Raw genomic sequence first — 16,874 nt, forward strand, 5'->3', positions numbered from 1 at the left:
TAAAGTCTGGCATGTATAGACACCCTTCCTTCTAACAAGGAAAACACCCTCAGCTATCCAGCTCTGGGATGCTGCTGTGGAGAAAAATCTCAGATAGGGTCTCCTAATCATGTTCACATTTTTCTAAAGACCCAGAGTTAAATGTCCGAAAATACAGGCTCTGACAGTTTGAGGTGTGGGTTATAGTGTCCAAGCTTCACTCTCCCTTTTCATCACCATCTCACAGACTGAGTATGTCTAGTGAGAGTCAAAATCTGTGGGCAGTTCTAAGCGGAAAGACCTTTCATTCTAGATTGTACTCTTTGCTGACGTAAGAAAACCAGAGACTTCCTCTACACACCAAAATGGCTGGTTAGAAGTTAACAGCAAACATTGAGTATTTTATCTACTTTAAGCCAAGTAATTAGTCTCATTGACTCTTTACCCTCAAATTAAAAAAAAGTCCTGTTGTTTTAATTTCATGTACACCCAGCATTCTAGGATTGGGACATTTTCTAGTTAGCACAGTGTTTTATGTCTATAATCTCATTGATTCCCCCACGATCCCATGAGAGTAGCATACAGGTTCCAAAAACTTCAGGTGATGTGGAGGTCACTTAACAAGAGGCAGATGTCCTTCCATTCTAGCTCCTTTTACACCGTTTTACAAAATTTCTGAAAGGCCATTATAGCTTGAAGGGAACTTATTGAAGTTTCTGGAAAACAGAGTTAAAATCCTATTGCTAAAAAGACACATCTCTTGTTGTCACACTTAATGTGTGTCCTTTTCATTGCAATATTACTTAGACATACAGGAAAATTAGCTTAAAGTCCACTCTAGCAAACTGTAGCAGCTTGCAGTTACTTTTAAAATTCACTCCAGCCTGGGAAATCAAAGAAGCCAATACCAGTTCCATAGATCCAAATTTTATTTCCAATTCCAGTTCTCAGTGGATGACTTTATTTTGGGTAACCCATGGTAGTCTGCTAAATATCAGTGGTTACCTACGGGTGACTATTACTAAGTATATTCCAAAATTTTCAGATGTATAAATGCATTCATTTGGCAGTGATAAACATTCTCTAAATTGTCTGGATAGAGTTAAGAAATTTAAATCTACTCAGTAAGACAGTCCCTGGTTTGCTTCTGATTTGTTTTTCTTTATTGTAATGCCACAGTTGTTGCTTCTTTCCCTCTAAATAGGGCTGAGGGTAGCCTCTTTACCTTAAAGAAATTCCCAGGCAATTCTGATATGCCCCTTTCCCCTGCCTGCCGTGGTTACGAGGACTCAGGCGTTTCTTTTACGTATCAATGCTGAAGGACCACATAATAGGCTCTCATAGCAGCCGGCAGCTCCTTCTCGCAAAGTACCTGAAGTTAGCCTTGTCCAACTCAGTGAAGGGAATCGTATCTGCTGATCTGGTCGAATCTGGATCCTCCTTCCAAATTCTGGAGATCCCTCTCCTGTGGGTTCCATGCTCTAGATGCAAAGTCATGGCATTCCCATTCTTCGCTTCCGGATTCTAATGAGAAGGTTCTTTATCTCGGTTCAAAGTTCATTTTAAAGGCCACCTTTCTGTCCACTGACCTCATGGAAAAATTAGCTTCTTTCCAATTTGCTGTATAAACTCCCGACCATCAATTTCAGGAGGATAGGGACCAGGCCTATCATGTTCACCACCTTGTCTCCCCAACAGTTACCCTACAGAAAGGACTCAACAAATGTTTTCTGAACAAATGAGTAGGTGAATGATCGCTGACTAACAGGAAAATGGGTTAGTCTCTACCTCGCGTGTTATGTGTCCATGGCCTCAACCTGGTGCATCTCTCAGGAGGATCAGCCTCCTCTTCAGGCTATGGCAGTGGGAAGGGGTTTTTAAGTTCCTCTGTGAGACGAGAGACTTAATGCTTGCAGTCTCCTTGAGACAGATGTTCATTGAGCAGCCCCATGCCATTTCCTTTGAAACTCCATGAATCACCCTCCATCACTTGGGTATTTCTGATTTAAATACTTGGTGCCTAATTGATAGTGCCTGTTAAGAATGTGTGCCTTTTAGGATATGTTGACCCAAACTTCTTTTTTTTTTTTTTTTTTTTTTTTGGCGGTACGCGGGCCTCTCACTGTTGTGGCCTCTCCCGTTGTGGAGCACAGGCTCCGGACGCGCAGGCTCAGCGGCCATGGCTCACGGGCCCAGCCGCTCTGCGGCATGTGGGATCTTCCCGGACCGGGGCACGAACCCGTGTCCCCTGCATCAGCAGGCGGACTCTCAACCACTGCGCCACCAGGGAAGCCCCCAAACTTCTTCTTCAAGGATTATCTCAACTACTAACACAGACTAATGGGACTAAATCCATTTGTTTTTCTCTTCCACATATAAGTTAAATTAAATTTTCTTTGAGCAGAGGGTTAGACAATTTTAAATTTCTGCTGTTTTTCTCTTAAACATGGTGCCTAGATTTATGGCCAGCCAGGTCCTTCACTTGCAGCAAGATGGAAGACGATGCTTGACAGTAGTAATTCATATTACCAGCCAGTTAGCAGAGTGAAAAGCTGTACCATCCTACTGCTTTCAAGTTCCTTTCCAAGTCTGTTAAATTCAGAAAAGCAGCCCTAATAGGAAATACAAGGGAGACAATTACAGATAATTTATTCTGTTCATTTATTCATTTTGTGGAAGATTTTAGTCCCCAACCTGACTTTCACAGAGGTCATATCTCTTTTTTTACATTGTAAGCAATAATAAACAAAATGAGCTATTAACATCCTACATATATCTCGTGGGTTTTGTATTAAAAAATAACTTTTATTGTATTTTTTATTGTAGGCATAATACATGTTTATTGTTTAAAAACAGAAAATACACGTAAGCAATAGGAAGAAAATAAAGACAGTACATAATCCCACCATACAAAGATAACTACTATTAACATTTACTGTATATCTATCATCCTTTTAATATGCCTTTATGATTTTTTTTTACAAAACTGTGTGATACTCTTCGTACTAATTTTTTTAATCAAAAAACATATATTATGGATATCTGATGTCATCAAATATTGTCATAAGACACTATTTTGATGGTTGCATAGATTCCATTATACAAATATAATTCACATGCTTTGTTTTAATATTATTTTTGTTGGTAGATTGAAAAAGTCCTTCAGCAGGGAGAGATTGGAGACTGTGCAGAACCCTACATGGTTATCAAAGAAAGTGATGGTGGAAAGGTATGTTATTTTGAGTATTGCTAAATGGTAACATTTTAGAATAAGCAGGTATTTTTCAGAAGTCTCCCATAAAATAGTTAATGGAGTTTAGTCCATAATGTGTCCCCATATGAAGCACTAGTAAATTATATTCAAACAAAATAAGGAAGGGAAACTTCACTGATGACAACTTTTTAAAGAAATAAACTATTAAACTCAGCAAACGATGATGTACACACCAATGTCTAATTACAAAACTTGACTAGGGCAAAAACGCGTCCTGTTTTCTTGGTTCTGAGGCCCGGACTCGGTTGGGAGGGCCACAGACACCCCATGAAACGGAACAGTGCCACAGCTCCCCTAGCTTTCTGATTTGGATATTTGGACATTAGCTGAGACTGCTGTACATCGTAAATTTATTAGTACAACATAGGTACTGAGCCATGAAAAGGACGTCTCTTCTAAGCACCCATTTGCAAAAGTTTCCAACATAATTTTTAAAACACGGCCTTTTTGGAATAAGACTTGCCTAACAGCATCCTACTGCAGACTCATAAACTTCAAGTAAGATTTATTGAACTCAAGATAACTTGCTTTTTTTAATATACCTTTTATCCTGAACTTAGAATGATTACTTTGGAAGTGTTGTCAACCTAATAGGGAGGTTGTTAGGAACCCTTATAGATCTTTCTGGAATCTTCCAAGACAACTATGGAAAAACAGACTCTCTTAAGAGCTTAATAGATGATGTACAAAACTTTTCATCCCAAGATTCTCTCTTGCGAATCCAGTGTAGCTAGCACCTAAAAGAGGTACTTGTTGATTAGGTAGTATAACAAGCCCCAATACTTTTGGGTTTTTTGTTTGCTTGTTTGTTTGTTTGTTTAGCTGAAGGTATATTTAATAATTGAATGTAGGCTTTCTTTAATTCTTTAAATTCCTCCTTTTCTATTCTGTACTTCCTTATCAGTTGGACTTCTGGCCTGAGATGTGTTGTTTTTCTGCCTATTCCCTCTTTTTAATCAGTAGAGTAGGGATTTTGGAGATGGCTGTCATATCCATGGCAGAGGCAGTTGACTTGGTGCTGGTGCCATATTGGTTTTTTTTTTTTTATATCTTTATTGGAGTATAATTGCTTTAAAATGTTGTACTAGTTTCTACTGTACAACAAAATGAATCAGCTATATGTATACATATATCCCCATATCTCCTCCCCTCCTCCCTATCCCACCCCTCTAGGTCGTCACAAAGCATTGAGCTGATTTCCCTGTGCTACGAGCAGCTTCCCACTAGCCATCCATTTTACATTTGGTAGTGTATATATGTAAGTGCTACTCTGTCACTTTGTCCCAGCTTCCCCTATCCCCCTATGTCCTCAAGTCCATTCTCTACATCTGTGTCTTTATTCTTGCCCTACCACTGGGTTCATCAGTACTGTTTTCTTAGATTCCATATTTGTACGTGAGCATACAGTATTTGTTTTTCTCTTTCTGACTTACTTCACTCTGTATGACACACTCTAGGTCCATCCACCTCATTACAAATAAGTCAATTTCGTTCCTTTTTACAGCTAAGTAATATTCCATTGAATATATGTGCCACATCTTCTTTATCCATTCATCTGTTGATGGACATTTAGGTTGGTTCCATGTCCTGACTATTGTAAATAGTGCTGCAATGAACATTGTGGTACATGTATCTTTTTGAATTATGGTTCTCTCAGGGTATATGCCCAGTAGTTGGGTCATATGGTAGCTCTGTTTTTAGTTTTTTAAGTAACCTCCATACTGTTCTCCATAGTGGTTCTATCAATTTTCATTCCCACTAACAGTGCAGGAGGGTTCCCTTTTCTCCACACCCTCTCCAGCATTTATTGTTTGTAGATTTGTTGATGAGGGCCATTCTGACTGGTGTGAGGTGATATTTCATTGTGGTTTTGATTTGCGTTTCTCTAATGAATAGTGATGTTGAGCATCTTTTCATGTGTTTGTTGGAAATCTGTATGTCTTCTTTGGAGAAATGTCTGTTTAGGTCTTAAGCCCATTTTTTGACTGAGTCGTTTTTTTGTTATTGAGCTGCATGAGCTGCTTGTAAATTTTGGAGATTAATCCTTTGTCAATTGCTTCGTTTGCAAATCTTTTCTCCCATTCTGAGGGTTGTTTCTTCATCTTGTTTATGGTTTCCTTTGCTCTGCAAAAGCTTTTAAGTTTCATTAGGTCCCATTTGTTTATTTTTGATTTTATTTCCATTACTCTAGGAGGTGGGTCAAAAAGGATCTTGCTGTGATTTATGTCATAGAGTGTTCTGCCTATGTTTTCCTCTAAGAGTTTTATAGTGTCTGGCCTTACATTTAGGTCTTTAATCCACTTGGAGTTTGTTTTTGTGTATGGTGTTAGGAAGTGTTCTAATTTCATTCGTTTACATGTAGCTGTCCAGTTTTCCCAGCACCACTTATTGAAGAGGCTGTCTTTTCTCCACTGTATATTCTTGCCTCCTTGTCAAAGATAAGGTGACTTTATGTGCGTGGGTTTATCTCTAGGCTTTCTATCATGTTCCATTGATCTATATTTCTGTTTTTGTGCCAGTACAACAGTGTCTTAATTACTGTAGCTTTGTAGTATAGTCTGAAGTCAGGGAGACTGATTCCTCCAACTCTGTCTTTCTTTCTCAAGATTGCTTTGGCTATTCGGGGTCTTTTGTGTTTCCATACAAATTGTAAACTTTTTTGTTCTAGTTCTGTGAAATATGCCATTGGTAATTTGATAGGGATTGCATTGAATCTGTAGATTGCTTTGGGCAGTGTAGTCATTTTCACAATGTTGATTCTTCCAATCCAAGAACATGGTATATCTCTCCATCTGTTTGTATCTGATTTCTTTCATCAGTGTCTTATAGTTTCCTGCACAGGTCTTTTGCCTACTTAGGTAGGTTTATTCTGTTTGTTGCAGTGGTAAATGGGAGTGGTTCCTTAATCTCTGTTTCTGATTTTTTGTTGTTAGTGTATAGGAATGCAAGAGATTTCCGTGCATTAATTTTGTATCCTGCTACTTTACCAGATTCATTGATTAGGTCTAGTAGTTTTCTGGTGGCATCTTCAGGATTTCCTAAGTATAGAATCATGTCGTCTGCAAACAGTGACAGTTTTACTTCTTCTTTTCTGCTTTGGATTCCTTTTATTTCTTTTTCTTCTCTGATTGCCATGGCTAAAACTTCCAAAACTCTCTTGAATAATAGTGGTGAGAATGGCCACCCTTGTCTTGTTCCTGATCTTAGAGGAAATGCTTTCAGTTTTTCACCATTGAGAATGATGTTGTGCCATATTGTTTGTTTCTGCTGTCTCTTTCCATTTTCCTCTAGAGTAAAGAAAAGATTGAAAAACTAAAACTTCAAGCTGAATCCTTCTGCCAACGTTTGGGGAAATACCGGATGCCCTTTGCCTGGGCTCCCATAAGCTTAGCAAGTTTCTTCAATGTCTCTACCCTCGACAGGGAGGTAACTGATGTGGAGTCCACGGTTGGTAAGCTTTTCAACTGTGGTGTGAAGGGAAGGGCTCCCCAATGTACCAATTCTGAGGTTAGCTACTGATTGGTGGGGGATTGGGGGTGCAGTAAGGTGGGGGGAGTGGGCAGGAAGAAGGAGGTGAATAGAATGAAACATGATTAAGACTGGAATACAAATGCTTGAATGGACAGCGATCCCCAAGACAATTACAATGAACTTTGTGGAGTTTAAATATAGTAAGATTTTTGGTTGGAATTTTCTGTACAGTTTGACACTTTAAAGAGTTAATTTTTAGTGGCCATCTCTTCTTAAAAGTAAAATTCTTGAAAATAACAAGAAGATATAATAATACAATAATATAGTTTGTAGTGTGTTCAACAAAGACACCATGGTTGGCTCCTAAATATAAGAAAAGCAAGGGCTTCAAAATGAAAAACTCTGGTTTCTAGCAAAATTTCCAGTTCCTTAAAGTTTATTTTGCCAAGGGCAAATGAAAAAAGTGGATGCCAAAAGAATATTTAGTTACTGTTCTGATTTATTTAGCATATTTCTCTTTTTCATTACCTAACCCTTGATCTGAGTTATTAATTCCCTCAACAGTTTGGGTATGGAACTATCCAAGAGGGTTACAGAGTTTGCAAGAATAGCACCCCTCACCTGTGGCAGAGTTTCTGTTTTTTAAAATGTCTTTGTATCCAGCAAATATTTATGTCTCCAGTCACATTTCTTGGGAAGTTTCTCATGCATTCCTTAGCTCTGCCACTTCTGAAATGTTGCCTTTACCAGAGGAGTGGAGGAAAAGGTATTTTGTTATTGCTGCTGCTATCCTGGAGTTATTGATGCATAATTACCAGTCAGAACTCCCGGGTTATTGCTGATTTATCAAAAACAAATCTCAGGGCTTCCCTGGTGGCGCAGTGGTTGAGAGTCCGCCTGCCGATGCAGGGGACACGGGTTCGTGCTCCAGTCCGGGAAGATCCCACGTGCCGCGGAGAGGCTGGGCCCGTGAGCCATGGCCGCTGAGCCTGCGCGTCTGGAGCCTGTGCTCCGCAATGGGAAAGGCTGCAACAGTGAGAGGCCCGTGTACTGCAAAAAAAGAAAAAAATCTCATTTTAGTGCATCCCAACATTCACACCACAATATGTGTGTGTGGGTTTTTTTTAATGCTAATTTCTATGTAGACCCAGGTAGCCTTATTTGAAAGAGTTCTGCATAGAGCTTAAAGGACACATAAACTAGGTAGTTAAGGCATAGAGCTTGCTGGGTCCTCAGTCATCTCTGGGTCAAGGAGAAATTAACCTGACTACAGAGGCTGATTTTTAAGAAGCAACCAAAAGATGTAGTGTATTATACTGAGGCAGCATGGCAAGTTTAGGTGGCTCAGTGGTAGCAGGAAGTTCCATTTCAGCATTATGACAAGAATTAAGGGTAAGAGAATGTTCAAAGACAGGGTTGAAATATTACAGTTCTATGCAATTTGACCATTCACTACAGAACCCCTGAGTTTTGCAGTACAAAGTAACAAAATCCTCACCTAAATCTCAAAAGGGGTAAGAAATAACTAAGCAGAGTATCAGGGTTCAGGTTTGGGTGTGACTCAGTTCTAATTACCATTAGGCAGGTTGGCCAAGGCAGAAACTCAGTTCTGCTGCCTGGTCCACACAGCAAGAGCAGAAGAAAGCTCAGATCCAGGATGGACTCAGGCTGACCTGTACGTAGCATGTTCGGGCCAGAATCCCAAATGCCTGCAGGGGCATTTGAGTACATGCCTCTCCCAATGGAATGTAAATATAAAAATAAAACAAAACTAAACACTGTTGACTAAATAAAGCTTATTATTTAGCCAGACCCTGCTCTGGCTGCAGTTCTGGCCTCCTGCTCCTTGATCGCCACGTGGGAGGGCACTGTGGTTGCTCCTGGGCTCTCACTATGATCAGAGGAGGATTAGGGGCTCCAACAGGGGGGTCTAAGAACAGGGATCGGGGAGGGAAATTGTCATGCAAAACAAGAATGGCCGTGTTCACTGTTCTCCTTCAGTGCGCTTCAACATATCTTACATACGGTAAAGTTAATAACTGCTATATATTCAAACAGAAAGGCAAACTTTAGAATGACAATTGTTTTCCTTAAAGGGAAAGGCTCTGTGAGTGAGCGGAAAACTTTGTCCCAATCTCGAAGACTTTCTGAAAGAGCCTTCTCCTTGGAGGAAAATGGGGTTGGATCCAACTTCAAGACCTTGACCATTAACAGCTTTTTCAAGCAGGTATCTCTTCATGTTACAGTGTGTCTGGCTTTGTCCCCTCACAATGGCATGAGTGCTGGAGCCCAGAGGGGGAGTATATGTAGTGACTAGGAGAACAAGTTAGTCAACCTCACCAAGCCTCGGTTTCATTATCTACAAAACAGGGATGATGGCACTTGCTTGATGTAGCTTTTGGGAGGGTTCGATGACATGAGACGTGTAAAGCTCTTCTCAGAGTGCCTGGGATATAACAAGTGCTAAATGAACGTTAGCCCTTTTAATTGAGAGAAGGACTGGTTCCCATTAATACAAACTATCCTATTTGAACTATCACGGTCAATTCATTTATTAGGCTATGAAAACAGTCTGGCTAAAATATCCATTTCCCCTCTGGCTTGGGGTTTCTTGGCCTAGGTGTTGTCCATCTCACCCCTTTTCCACGTGCGGGCTTTCCAGAGCTGCCTACTTCCTCACAGGGTGTGACCATTACAGACGGTGCTCTTTATTAGCTCAGAAATCATTGAGACTACTTAGAGAATGAAGAATTTCCTAGCGTAATCAAATTCTTAGAGACAGAAGGTGGAATGACAGAAAGTAGAATGATGGTGGCTAGGGGCTGCAGGAAGTGGGGAATGGGGAGTTGTTTCATGGGTATAGAGTTTCAGTTTTGCAAACTGAAAGTATTCTGGAGATCGTTTGCACAACAAAGTGAATGTACTTAACACTACTGAATGGTATACTCAAAAATGGTTAAGATGGTAAATTTTACGTGATATGTATTTTACTACCAAAAAAACCAACTTGACTTATACTTGGTTTGACTCTGTTTTGGAAAATTTTCTGCAGCTCAAGCAGTTCTCATGGGGTATGTCAAGGGGTTATGTTAACAAACTGAAATGCAGAAGAGATACTAAGGGTTCTGTGTGCCATGCCTCATGATGGAGATTGCAGGGGACTGAAAGGGTTTCTATTTGGGAAATAACAACTCCCAACTGTATTGCCTTGGGGAGCAAGGCCCTTGACTAAATAAGCCAAAGTTTTCTCATCTGTACTTAGGAATAGGACACACCTATCTACCTACCTACCTACCTACCTACCTTCCTTACTGGGCTGCTGTAAGGATCAGAGCTCATGCACACGTATCCCTCAGCAGCATGCCTGTCCCACATACACGCATGGAGCGTAGTATGTGTGCTTAGCCTTCTTAGTCAAGACAAATGTGAAGAATATGAGGACAGGAAAAAGATGGAAAGCTGCTTTCTCCATCTTCAAATGTTTGAAGAAAACTTTTCTTCTGTTTTGTTTCAGGGAGTAAACAAGTATCAGTGGGTTCAAGTTATAGGGGGAGGACCTTTTGGCCTGGATTACTAATGGTCAAACAGCCTTCCTCAGGAAGGCAGTAAAATCCCCATCTCCAGGAGGATTGAAGAGGCTGAGAGAGTCAGAGTGGTAGAGGAAGAATATTTGACAAGAGGTTGACTAAAAGATTTCAGAGTTGTTGCCTCGTATCTATGAAAGGCACGTTACGATAATACTTAAAGATAAAAATCTTCTGAGAAATAAATCTTTGGTCCCGACCCCAGGATTGTATGGTGAATCTACACTAACCCTGACTTCTCTCTTGGCAGGAGGGAGATCGCCTTAGTGATGAAGACTTATTCAAGTTTTTAGCTGACTACAAAAGATCTTCATCCCTACAGAGAAGAGTCAAGTCAGTTCCAGGTGTGGATGGCTTGTCTTTATCCTCTTTGTTGTGCCAAAGCCATTTATGATTAGACACATTATTCATGTAACGGTGCAATTTTTTGTCAAGGGAAATGTAGAATTTTGTATTAGGAGTTAAGGTCTGGGTTTTTTTGGCCAAGCTGTTAATGTTTTCTATTTTTATTAAAGGACTGATTCTGGAAATAAACATCATGCTTTATATTTGATTGCTCACTCAGAAAATCAGATAATTGTTTGAAGGGAGGAGCCTCTTATATCATATTGTATGGAACTCTTAACATGAGAAAAAGTGAAAGTGCAATGCTTTGGTAGAAGGTGAGGGCGCACCCTCCTTATCCTCAGCTTAACAGCCCCTGAGGCACTTCTGCAGCCCCCTGGGGTACCAGGGAACCTAGTTTGAAAACCACCAATTTTTAGTGCTTGTAATGAGAGAAGCTACTGAACTATATACTTATGGTGTGGTAGTTCTGGAAGGGACTTCAAAGATCTTCTAATGTGTTCTTACTCATTTTACAGTTTCTTGCTTTTTAAGTTCTAGAAACTAAATCTCAAAAATTGTCACGATATGCTTTTTCTCAAACTATGGGAAATTAACTGGGTATTCCAAAGTGCTTATGCTCACACAACTTATCCTCATTTCCATAAAAGAAATATAGTACGGCAGTCTTTCTTGACTCCCTCGTATATAACGTCTTTACTAAGTCCTATTTTCTTTCTTTAGGCTTGCTCAAACTGGAGATTTCTCTGGCTCCAGAGATGACCAGTTGCTGTCTGACTCCTGAAATGCTGCCAGTGAGACCCTTTCCTGAAAACCGGGGACGCCCACACAAAGAGATTTTGGAATTTCCAATCCGAGAAGTGTATGTCCCTCATACTGTGTACAGGTAAGAAACAAAAGCTCTTGGAAAATTATTGAACCAAAAATTTGAGCCTTGTTTGGGTAATGCTTTCATCATCCTTTGACCTATTTTGCTACTTCCTAAGTTTTGGGGAAAATGAAATATGACGTTTACAAAACTATAGATAATTACTTTTTAAGATCAATTTGTTCTCTCTTTTTTTTGTGGTACGCGAGCCTCTCACTATTGTGACCTCTCCTGTTGTGGAGCACAGGCTCCAGACGCACAGGCTCAGCAACCGTGGCTCACGGGCCCAGCCGCATGTGGGATCCTCCCGGACCGGGGCACGAACCCGCGTCCCCTGTATCGGCAGGCGGACTCTCAACCACTGCGCCACCAGGGAAGCCCTTAAGATCAATTTTTAAAGATGATTTATCTCATTTTTTTCACAAGAAAATGTTACTTCAGTCAAAACTGGAATGTAGAATTATAGTGGACATATTCCTTCTAGAAACAAAAAAATCCTCCTAGTCATTACCTTGGTTTTCCTATGGGCAGAAGGACATATTAGGGAAAGAGCAATGACTAAAAGTGTTCTGGTTGTCTAAAAGACAGGTTTTCAGCTCAAGACCAGCTCTGTCAATAGAATTTAGAGGAATGAAAGAAATGTTCTGTATATGTGCTGCCCAATAAAATAGACACTAGCCACATGTGGCCCTTCAGCCTTGGAAATGTGGCTAGTACAGTGTAGGGACTGAAATTTTCATTTTATTTAACTTTAATTAATTTGAATTCAAATTCAGGTAGCTGTATGTGGCTGGTGGCTACCATATCGGATAGCATGGAACTATACAGTAAAGACCTAAAAGGTTAGGTTGCCTCAGTTTCTTGGAGGTCCTTTGCATGGGGGCTCAGAGGGAGCTTGTCAACACCCGTCCGCCGAAATCATTGCTGATCATACACTTTTCTTTTTTATTTTGAGAAGATTTTTTTTAATGCAGAGAAGAAAGTTATAATAAGCACCTTTTCTCCAGCATCTAGAAATGACATTTTGTTGTTATGTGTGTGTGTGTATATAAATATATATATATATATATATATATATATATATATATATATATATATACACACACAAACAATCATACTGGTTAAGTTGAAGTCTCCTTTATCCCCAGTCTCCAATTACAGACCCCTACCCTGCCTCTCACATCACATTGTCATGAACTTACATAGTTCCTTTCTATGTTCCCTGGTTTTACACACACACACACACACACACACACACACACACAGAGTCATGTATTATGAATCTGAACACTGAGTGGTATTATTTTTATATTCATTTAAAATGTATGTAAATGGCTTCATACTCTACGTATTATACTGTACTACTGTACTTTGCATCCAGCAGTATGATTTTTTTCTTTTTTGTTTGAGTATTATTGTGGACTCATGAATTTTATTGATTCAGTGTGTTACACTCAGTAGCAGTCATTATTCTTTTCTAGTTACTCAGATTTTCACAAATGTAACCAATGGGAATTCCTTAATAGCTTGTATTTTAGAAATATTGATTTATAGAGAGCTTTGTCATTCTTTTAAACTGTTATTTAGTGTTCCTTTCTGTGAAGAGGCCATATTTTATTTATCTATTTCCTATTTTTCTATTGATAGATATTTATATTTTTTCAGTGTTGGGCTTTTATAAAGACTGTGCAGTGAGAATTTTTGTCTTTGTCTCTCTGTGCACATATGTGAAAGTCTCCCTAAGCAATATGCCTAGAAATAAAATTATTGGGTCACAGTGATACATATTTTCAGTTTTATTTATACCACCACTTATTTCCAAAATTGTGTCAGTGTGCAGTCCTCCCAGCAGTGTAAGAGAGTTCTGATTCCCCCAGATCCTCACTCATACTTTCCATTGTGATGTTTGGGTATGTGGGACTGAAATGCAAAGAATTTCAGAACTCACCTAATCTAAGTACCTCTACCCCTCACGTTTTCAGATGTATAAATTTGAGACCCAGACAGGATAAGTGAGTGGTTTGTTGATGTCAAAAATGGCAGTGGGTAAAACAACAAGGTTTTACTGTGTAGCACAGGGAACTATATTCAATATCTTGTAATAAACTATAATGGAAAAGAATCATAGAAAAAGAACGTAGAATGTAAAAAATGGGAACTTATTTACAAAACAGAAGTAGAGTCACAGATGTAGAAAACAAACCTATGGTTAACCAGAGGATTGGGGGGAGGGATAAATCTGGAGATTGGGATTGACATATACACACTACTATATGTAAAATAGATAACTAATAAGGGCCTACTGTATAGCACACTTTGCTGTATACCTGAAACTAACACAATATTGTAAATCAACTATACTTCAATTTTTAAAAATGGCAGTGAGAATTACAACCAACCATTCATACAGTTAGAAGTGCACCTCTTCCTTTCAAAATTGAAGTACACATGCATTTCCCCCATTTAATCCTTTCTGAAGCAGTTCTTGGTTTTCTCTTCTCATTCCTAAATACAAAGTCAGCCAAGTCTCCCTCCTAGATAAGTAAGCATTCCTAGGATGCAGTAGTTTCCATTCTCCATTCCCTAGAGGGAGATGAAGACATGAAAATGTTTGCTTATGGATGCTGTGTATCTTTTTAGAAACCCTATCCTATAATTGGAAAAAAGAGTGCTCTTGGTATTGGAATAAACTTGCACCAAATGAATTCTATAGTTATTCAACTTCCCCTAGCTTTTAATCACCCATGGGAGACATTTACAACTCTCTCTACTCCTTGCTGCAAACATTATCCCTTAATTACATCACAGCTGGACTCAATGCGTTAGTGCACCTACTGATTCAGAAATGTAGGAGTGCTGAGGAGGACAAGTTTGAACAGATTACTATGGACCCAACTTGGCATCATGAGAAACAGACCCACAAGTGCAAAGTGAATATTCTTTAGCTGTTCTGTACACTGTGGAAATGCCAAGGCCACCCCATTAAAAATCAGGTCTCTTAGGAATGATAGAAGACAATACTTCCCTCCAGCTTTGGTCTTCTGTCTTCTCTTGGTTCCCAGGCCACCATATTTTATAGCTTGTTTGAGGGAGGAGAGTTGTGGTGAACTTGGTTCAGAATCTTACTATGTGAAAATGTCAAGGAATTGAGAGAACATTTTGTCTAAATTTCTCACGCTGTTGTTAAATTTTTAAGTGTTTCGTCTCCAGGCCACATATGCTTCGTAGTGGTTTTGATTAGGTTGGTCTGGACAGTAACCCAGTCCTAGACTAATTCTCCCCTTTTCTCCACCACCACTCCCATTTCGCAAAACGGAAGACTCAAGTCAGGTCCGAACCCCAGGTCAAATTGGGAAGTTGACTCAGTTTACCCTTGGTGACCTCATCTTCTCATTTTTGTCAAAACTTGTAACCTCTTGACTCTTCTGTCCTCCCCTCTCCAAATCAAAGTCTCCTTTCAAGCAAAGGTCTCTAAACCTCTTTACATTATGGTACCAATAACAGGTGAGGTCTAAAGTCTTATCTCTCCCAAGAATATTATTTCAGTAGGGACAGCAGTTCCTGTTTCTTTTAGAAAAGTTTTCCTTTGACTGAGTTGAATTCTGGACATCATTCTAAGGGTTTGGCATGTAGGGTAACTCTTCATGTTGACCTTGCTATTTCCATGTCTCTAATTCTGGCTGTATCCCTTTAAGGAAATCAAATAAATGAAAATTAAGATTTACAGAGCAGATAAATTTAGGGATAATTCTTTGCTTGATAGCAGACTCACCTCATAAATTTGACATATGGCTTGACATAATAAATTGATCTACCTGGAACTTGTGGAGAATATATCTATTGGGCCAAGCAAGGAATACCTACAGTGACAAAGCCAGGGTTCAGATTTCCAATTTGTGTATCTTTCACATAAACTTCAGAGCTCCCTTGAGTGGAGGGAACTATTACATGGACGAATGGCAGGTGTTTTCTGGCCTTGAGTGTCAGTTGTGGCCAGAGCCATGCTTTACAGGATTGTCATATGGGTGGGGTTTCAGTTTAATACCATATGAATAGCACTCAGGTTCTTTACCTCTCTTAAAGAGCAGCTGCCATGGAGTCTCAGATAAAATTGGCCTGGGATAGGCTGAGCTGCCTTCCTGCCCTCAGTCTCTCCGTCCTCCAATCTCTTCAGGTGCCTCCTTTGACAGCCTTGCCCCTTCAGGTGCCCTCAGTTGGGGTCACTGTGTTGCCCACAGGGGCACCATTCCTACTGTATTCTCTGTGGATGCTCCCTGATGCCTCTACCTTAATTCAGCTCACTTTGAGGAGTGATCTAGATCGGTTATAAAAGAACTGGGCCTGGCTGAGGAAGTATCCCCATGAACCAATGAGAGTGTTGGTCACCCATAAGACAGACACTCACTTTGAGGGAAGAGACGAACTTCTAGAGCCAGAAGTACTCATTCTAGGAATGGCGAGCATCTCCCCAACCAGGGTCTTGGGCCTCTGCAGTGCTGTTGGCAGCCTCTATGTGTGAGAGGCATGGGGTCAGACAAGTACACCGAAGCAGACCCAGGCAAGAGCTATTTCAAAATCACAAGCAGAAGGACGGTCATTCCGAAAGCGGAGCAGAACAGCTGGAAAAATTAGGTCGATAAACAGGATTATCCGACTCTGAGTATGGCATTCTTTTCTCCATGCCCAGATTAAAAGAATACTGGTTGTTAGCCCAAGAACACGTTTGAACCAACTCCTGGCTGATTTTCCATGTGGCCCAGCAGCTGGTAATGGAGACTCCAGCTGCCTTCTGGTGGGGGCAGAATGAAAACAATGCGGCCTGGGGCCAAGGCCCAGCGAGACCTTTAAGGGCGTTTTATCCTGTGGCAGTTACTGGAGTTTGCCCGGAGATCACAGGCGCTGAGGTTGTAATGAGCTTGTTAAGCTCCTTGCCGTCCCTGTAACTGGTGATTACATTAGAGAAATCCACATCAAGTGCGTTTTCATCTCTCATCCCAGCCCCCAATAGCCTCTGAGGTCGTTTTATCCAATTATCAGACTCGCTGTGGACGACTGTGCTTGCCGTGAACAAGCATATCACTTAGAACATGATTTCTTTGATGGATAATTAGCTGTTTTCAGGCTGCCTCCTATTTAGCTGAATGTTCTCAGACCAGAAGTCTGCATTCTGGTCTAACAGGGAGGTGCCTTTCGTATCACAATGGCGTTTTGAGGAACACTGCGGGGCTTGCATCCTACAGGGGCAGAAAGCACAGCACAGGATAAATGTGCAAGCTGGTCTTGAATGACTGTCTGGAGGTTATAATTTAGTGAATAGCATTTCTAAGGAATAAACCAGAAATAATTCTGGGTG

General features: G+C 40.2%; 1 protein-coding gene across 4 annotated transcripts in view; it reads left to right on the plus strand.

Annotated features, from left to right (window-relative positions):
• The window catches only part of DOCK8 (dedicator of cytokinesis 8), a 227,101-nt gene that overhangs the window by 104,503 nt on the left and 105,724 nt on the right, over nucleotides 1-16,874 (plus strand). For all 4 annotated transcript variants that reach the window (XM_032636094.1, XM_032636092.1, XM_032636096.1 and 1 more), the window contains 5 exons: nucleotides 3,128-3,208; nucleotides 6,545-6,704; nucleotides 8,821-8,951; nucleotides 10,559-10,652; nucleotides 11,377-11,539. In XM_032636094.1, the coding sequence (XP_032491985.1) occupies nucleotides 3,128-3,208; nucleotides 6,545-6,704; nucleotides 8,821-8,951; nucleotides 10,559-10,652; nucleotides 11,377-11,539 (629 nt within the window). The remainder of the gene's footprint in view (nucleotides 1-3,127; nucleotides 3,209-6,544; nucleotides 6,705-8,820; nucleotides 8,952-10,558; nucleotides 10,653-11,376; nucleotides 11,540-16,874) is intronic.

This window comes from Phocoena sinus, chromosome 6 (genome assembly GCF_008692025.1).
Source record: "Phocoena sinus isolate mPhoSin1 chromosome 6, mPhoSin1.pri, whole genome shotgun sequence".
Classification (NCBI taxonomy): Eukaryota; Metazoa; Chordata; class Mammalia; order Artiodactyla; family Phocoenidae; genus Phocoena; species Phocoena sinus.